The sequence below is a fragment of the Pteropus vampyrus genome, unplaced genomic scaffold (genome assembly GCF_000151845.1).
Source record: "Pteropus vampyrus isolate Shadow unplaced genomic scaffold, Pvam_2.0 Scaffold202, whole genome shotgun sequence".
NCBI classification, from domain to species: Eukaryota; Metazoa; Chordata; class Mammalia; order Chiroptera; family Pteropodidae; genus Pteropus; species Pteropus vampyrus.
The window spans coordinates 2,086,794-2,093,096 of NW_011888983.1; the positions used below are offsets into that span (position 1 = coordinate 2,086,794).

A 6,303-nucleotide genomic window follows, 5' to 3' on the forward strand; every position below is an offset into this window, starting at 1 on the left:
TCTTTATTTGGGTGTTTATCAGTAGTCATGACCTAGCTATACAATTTTAGTTGTTATGAACCATACCATATGTTTAAGGTAGATTCTGCCAAGAACATAAATTGTGAAAAGAAAACCCTTGGGCTGACACTGAAATATAATGCGTTAGGTAATTCTCTGCCTATGAGAATAAAGAATTGGAAGAGTCAAACAGGAGGCTTCGATTCCTAATCTTCACTCTAACACAAGCCTGCCTGTAGAAGCTTAGGCACATAGTTTCATTTTGGATCTCTGTTTGTAAAGTGAAAATGTGGGCTTGATCTCTGAAGTTCCCTTCAGTATTTATATTATATGCTTCCCAAGGGCTGGAGTATTGCATCAGGACCCAGCCTGGGATTTGTGCTGTTTGCAAGGTCCCAAGGAACTGCTTCATTCTTTTTTCCAAGGAGATAGCATACATTACCCCACCGATCCCTATAACGCAATGAGCTGTCAGTGTTGTAAGCTGCTTTTTCATCAGGAACTGAGCCTAGGCTGGACCTTGGTATGAGGCCAGGAGATATAATTTCTGTGACTAATTAGTTGCCTATTCAAAAAGCTTGGTAGGACCCATCCAAATACAGTAACATTTTGTCTTTGGAGTAAGAGAATATAAAATATATTTCCTCTTAGGGAGGTGTATTCAAGGACTTTGAATTCAAGGACTCCCATTATCTTCTTGTATCACTTATCAAGAAGATATATTCTTGCTGAATATACTTTTATAAATGTTAGCAAGGAATGCCTTCATATCTTAATAGGCTTTAAAAAAATTAAATTAATTTTCATTTGCTGATTCTTTGCTCCCTCCCTAATACTAGTTATATTACTTTATTGTTCAGAGATGTGAAGAGTTGATAATATCTATAGTCATCTTTTGACATTGGTAATAACCTCTATTTTCTGGGTAAATTAGGAAATAGTATCACCAGAGAAAAAGCTTGATCTGAGTTATTGTTCTTCCATCATCCCATTCATATATACTATTTAACCATTTGGTTTGATCACAGCTTTAACAGTAGAAGATTCTTTATAATGATGGCAATCATGACATTTGTTCGATGGTGATAGACTCCTCTGGTCTTTTCTCAGGTCTTGACCAGCCCTGCCATTGCCATTGCCACTGCCTCTGGTGTGCAGGATTGAGATTGTTGATAGCAATAGTGGGCTCTGGGGAATGGCCATCAAGAGCTAGGAGAGGGTTGTAGATAAGTTGTGTTTCCATGGATAGCCCCCTAGGGAACCCAGTATTTGCCTAATGTTAATTATACCGCAGCCTAATTGCTAAGGGTATACATGTTTTCAACAAACATTTGTTGAACACCTGTCCTCCTCCTAAGCTTTCATGCTCCTGCTAGAATGTTGTGTGTAGATATCCAACAGGAACTCAAACCAATATTATTACCTTTTTCTCAAATCTTTCCTACCTTCTTCTGCTTCCCTTCCTGTTCTGGTCTATCATGGTTAACTGTGATACACTTACTTGGTCTCTCAACCTTGAACTTGAAAATTTGGAATTATTTGTACTCTTCCCACTCTATACTTCCAATACCTGACTAGTTATCAAACCCACTCTATACTTCCAATACCTGACTAGTTATCAAACCCCGTTTGTTCCACCTCCAAAAATGTTTTTCAAACAGATACTGCTTTTTGTCCCTAATGTCATAGTGTTTAAGGTCAACCCAATTTATTTTTTCCCTGGACTTTTTCAACAGTCATCTTAACAGAATTTTTTCCCCTAATTTCTGCCCTGCTTCTCATCTTTCACCAAGTTATGTTAAAAAAAAAGTTACTCTCCTGATAATAACTCATGACTTTTTTATTATTGTTTTGTAATTTGCTTTTTTTTTTTTTTACTGAACATTATATTCTGGAAATTTTCCCATGTAGTTTATTTAGATCTATCTTTTTAATGCTGCCTAGTATGGGTATATAAAATGTGTGTATCATAGTTTATTTAACCAATCCTTTATGAATGGACATTTATATTTTTTCTTTTGTTGTTATAACTGAAGTGAGTATCCTTGACCGTGTCTCTGTACACACGTGCAAGTCTGTAGGTGAGAAAAAGTGGAATTTCTGGGTTAAAATAAATATACATTTAAAATGTTGCAGACACTGACAAATCACTTAACAAAAAGTACCTATTGATTTATACTCCCATGCTTATTATTCTCAAGACCATTTATTTTTATTTTTATTTTTCAATTAGAATTGACATTCAATATTATTTTGTATTAGTTTCAGGTGTACAGCATAGTGGTTAGATATTTATATAATTTACAAAGTGATCCCCTGATTAGTTGAGTACTCACCTGGCACCATAAAAATCATTTTCAGTCTGGACTTAGAGTACTTCTCCCAGCCTCAGTGCTCTGATTGATGTATTTACTCATTTACTTGGTCATTGTCAACCACTTAGTTTTTATTCAGTACAAATTGTGTGCCAGGACTTTCCTGTATATTGAGCATTTAGTGCTGGATTAGACAGGTATGGTCCCAGCCCTCATCCAGCTTAGCCTCTTACCACACAGAGCCTTTTGCCGTTCTCAGACTTTTTTAATGCATTGGCAGCTGCTTTTCTCTTTCTTGGTATGGCTTTTTTTCCTTTGACTTTTCTGCCTAGAGAATTTTCTTTGATCATTCTTTTACCCTTTTAACCAGCTTAGATTTTATTCTGTCATATCTTTCTCATCTCCTCTTAGGTAGACTTAGATAGGCCTTCCTTAGTGATCTCTCTTAACACTTCATTTACATCCTTTTATAGTGTGCATGCCGAAGAGTTTTAATGATTTGTTTATATATGTTTGTGCCTGTGTATGCATGTATGCATGTGTGTGTATGTGCATACACATGTACACTCATAGACCTCTCCCATTAGATTAAAGCTCAGTAAGGGAAAGAACCGATGGTCTTTACCTTAATGCTCCTCCAGCTTAATGCCTGAAACACTGGAGATGCTTAATAAATGTTGAGTAAGTGAATGAATAACAAACTGTCAGATGAACTTTTTTTGTACAGGGCACTATGGGGGTTTATAAATATGACTAAGATCTGTCTTTAAGGACTAACCATGTAAGCAGGGAGATAAGAAACAGATGAGTAGACTGCAAGGCACATCGTGATAAGCTTTGTGTAGAGGCACAAATGAGTATTTGAGGAGAATTTAATAGAGATGAATGTCATGAGTGAGGTATTCTAGTAAATTTTCAGATGAGAGGATTTTTTCTTACTTGTGCCAGGTATTGTCCCTGGCTTGACAAGTGTTTTTTAGTTAAATAAGGCCTTAGAGCAGAAATTGGCAGACTATGGCCTATGGGCCAGATTGGGCCTGCTGCTGGTTTTTGAACAGCCCATGAACTAAGAATGATATTTTACATTTTAAAAATTGTTTTTATAAAAAGAATATTTTGTGATACGTGAAATTATATGAAATTCAAATTTTAACATCTATAATTAAATTTTGTTGGAACACAGCCACGTTCATCTGTTTACCCACAGCCCATGACTGCGTTTGTGCTATGACAGCAGTTGAGTAGTTGGAACACAGACTGTTTGGCCTGCAATGCCTAAAGTATTTACTCTCCGGCATTTTACGGAAACAGTCTTCTGACCCCTGGAGTAGAGGATGGGAAAGATTCAAATAAAGTCGAGAAGAGAAAGACATTGAGAGGCTTGATTGGAGTTAGGAGAGTGGGACAGTGACTGCTACACTTATATAGAAGCTTTAGAGCTGAAAGGATGATCTAGCTCAACTTTTTATTTCACAAAATAAGCAGAATATCAAAATCTTGTCAAAGTCTCCATGACTTGTAAGGGGCAGTGTACACTGGAGAGACTGAAACAGAAGCTTTTAGGACTTTAGAGGATGATAAGATTATTGCCAGGGTAGGGCCAGATCATGAATGGCCTTGCCCCTGAAAAATGAGATTTGAAGAACAAACTAAGAATAATCTTCCTTTCTCTCTCTGAATGTAATATTTCTTTTTTCTTTTTTCCCTCCCTCTCTTATATTTCTAGAAGGCCTTTGAGCCCTACTTCGAGATTTTGGAAGTATATTTCACAAAGGCCAAGAATTATGTAAATGGGCATTGCACTAAGTATGAGCCCTGGCAGCTAATTGCATGGAGTGTCGTGTGGACCCTGCTAATAGTCTGGATATATGAGTTTGTCTTCCAGCCAGAGAGTAAGTATACTATCCTCTCTATAAAGGTATAATGGAGGTTCACTAGCTTTGGAACTCATGACTGATGAATTAGAATAATTTTCTTGCCTTTTTGTTTGGTTCTGATTTTTTTAAACTGTTTAAATGGGAAGTGGGACATTGTCTTCTGACTGGTAAAGTTATAATAGGATTCTTGTGTAACTGTTACTGCTTAGGCTGATTATTCTGCATTTGTAGCTTACATAAAAACTCCTGAGAAATTAGTCATTGTAAGGATCCATAGATATCTCAGAGTTTAGCTTAAACTTTTTTCAGTTTTAGTTTCTTGCCTAGAACGTAATTGTGTCACCACCTGGAACTCCCCAAGCAGGACTTTATTGTTTCATTTGAGGACATCCTTTGAAGACTATGTAAAATTGGAACAGCACTCACGCAGTGATCACTTAAATGTCTGCCATGTACCAGACACTGTGCTAAGCTCTGGAGTTATCTACACAAGTGATAGAGAGTCCCTGTCTTCTTGGAGGTGAACTTCTGATGTCACGGGACAATGCACTTTGAGCTTCCTGGGAAGTACCTCAGAGGGCCAGATTGACAGGAAGAGAAGGCCACTTCTCAATGTGCAGAAGATGAGAAGTCTATTAGCGATCAGTTTGTAAATCCTCTACCCTTCCTAAGGTCCCGCTCCGCGCATCAAAAAGACATGGTTGCATGTTTCCTCCTTGTGAATTATTTCTCCCCCACAGGCTGTGCTTGGTAAGTAAATGGTAGGAGTGCTGGTGGCTGTTCTGTAACACTGCTCTGTACTCCTTGCCCACCCTTAGTAGGGATATCCAAGTTAACATTCTTTTGGGATAAGAAACCAATAACATTGGAGAGATGTGCTTGTCATTTCTCGTTTGTTTAAAATTTTCATAGCTGTTTGTTTCCCTGATAACATCTGCTTGAAGGGGCTCTTTAACTATCTATTTTCTGCTTTTCTTCCTCTTCTCCTAGGAAAGTCAACTTAGAAGTTAGACTCTATTTTATCTCTACCATGCAGATAGCCTTTGAACCATTCTAGGAACATTGCATAGTAAACATTGCACTTAAAGTGGAAATAAGACATGAGTGCCCTATCTATATTTTAGTTCATTACAGCTTTAAAAACCCTGTCCTCAGTTCCTGCTCCTAGTCCTTGCAAGATTTTCTCATAAACTGACAAATTAGACTGACTGACACTTCTGCTGCATCTGCCCTGTGGTTTCAAAATGGATGCAACCATTGTCTTTCTCTTCATGCTTGTTCGTTTCTTGGGTAGCATTTGATTCAGTGGTGCCACCATCCTGTCCTTCTAGGTGAAGCGACTTATTCCAGAGGACTCTAAGGAGTATCAGTAAATGTTCTTTTTTATGTTCTTTTTTTATCGTGATATGTATAAGATAAAATTTACCATTTTACCCATCTTTAAGTGTACAGTTTAGTGACCTTAAGTACATTAACATTGTTGTGCAGCTGTCACTGCCATCCAGAACTTTTCATCATCCTAAACTGAAACTCTGTACCTATTAAACAATAACAACCATTTCCCCCTCTCCCCAGCTTCTGACACCCACTATTCTAGGTACTTTTCCTCTTAGAGTGGTGCATTTGTAAAACCGTACTAAGGTTAGAGATCTTGAAATTTATATTCCTTTGCTATGATTAGTATTAGCTTTAGGTATTTACCTCTATTTCTGTTCTGCGGCCCATGGTGCCCATGTGCATTTTGCTTAACTGGTAGAAGAGAAGAAGCACAGCTATCTTTGGTCCTGGTACTTAGCGCCTTTAGTGTTCAAAAAAGAATATGGTTGCCTCTGAGTATTCCATGAGGAAAATTAATAGTAGTATGTAAATGGTGTGTGCCATCTAAACTTTGTGACCTGAATGAACTCCAAACCATTTCAGTTTTATTTTTAATAACATTTTTTCTTATTACAAAAGTAGTATATGTTTATTGTAGAAAATTGACATATGGGTAAGCCGTAAGAACAAAATTAAAATCTTGCTGCCTAGAGATAACCACTATTTACATGTCTATATTCCTTTTTAAATCTGAATCAAGTTGAACCAAAGTTTAGTTTTTGTAGGTCAAAAAT

The 6,303-nt window shown here is 37.2% G+C and overlaps 1 protein-coding gene across 1 annotated transcript in view; it reads left to right on the forward strand.

Moving 5' to 3' along the window:
* SGPL1 (sphingosine-1-phosphate lyase 1) overlaps positions 1–6,303 on the forward strand; it is a 54,867-nt gene that overhangs the window by 19,027 nt on the left and 29,537 nt on the right. Inside the window, exons 3-4 of the mRNA XM_023537856.1 lie at positions 4,042–4,207; positions 4,502–4,644. Of these exons, the coding sequence (XP_023393624.1) occupies positions 4,042–4,207; positions 4,502–4,644 (309 nt within the window). The remainder of the gene's footprint in view (positions 1–4,041; positions 4,208–4,501; positions 4,645–6,303) is intronic.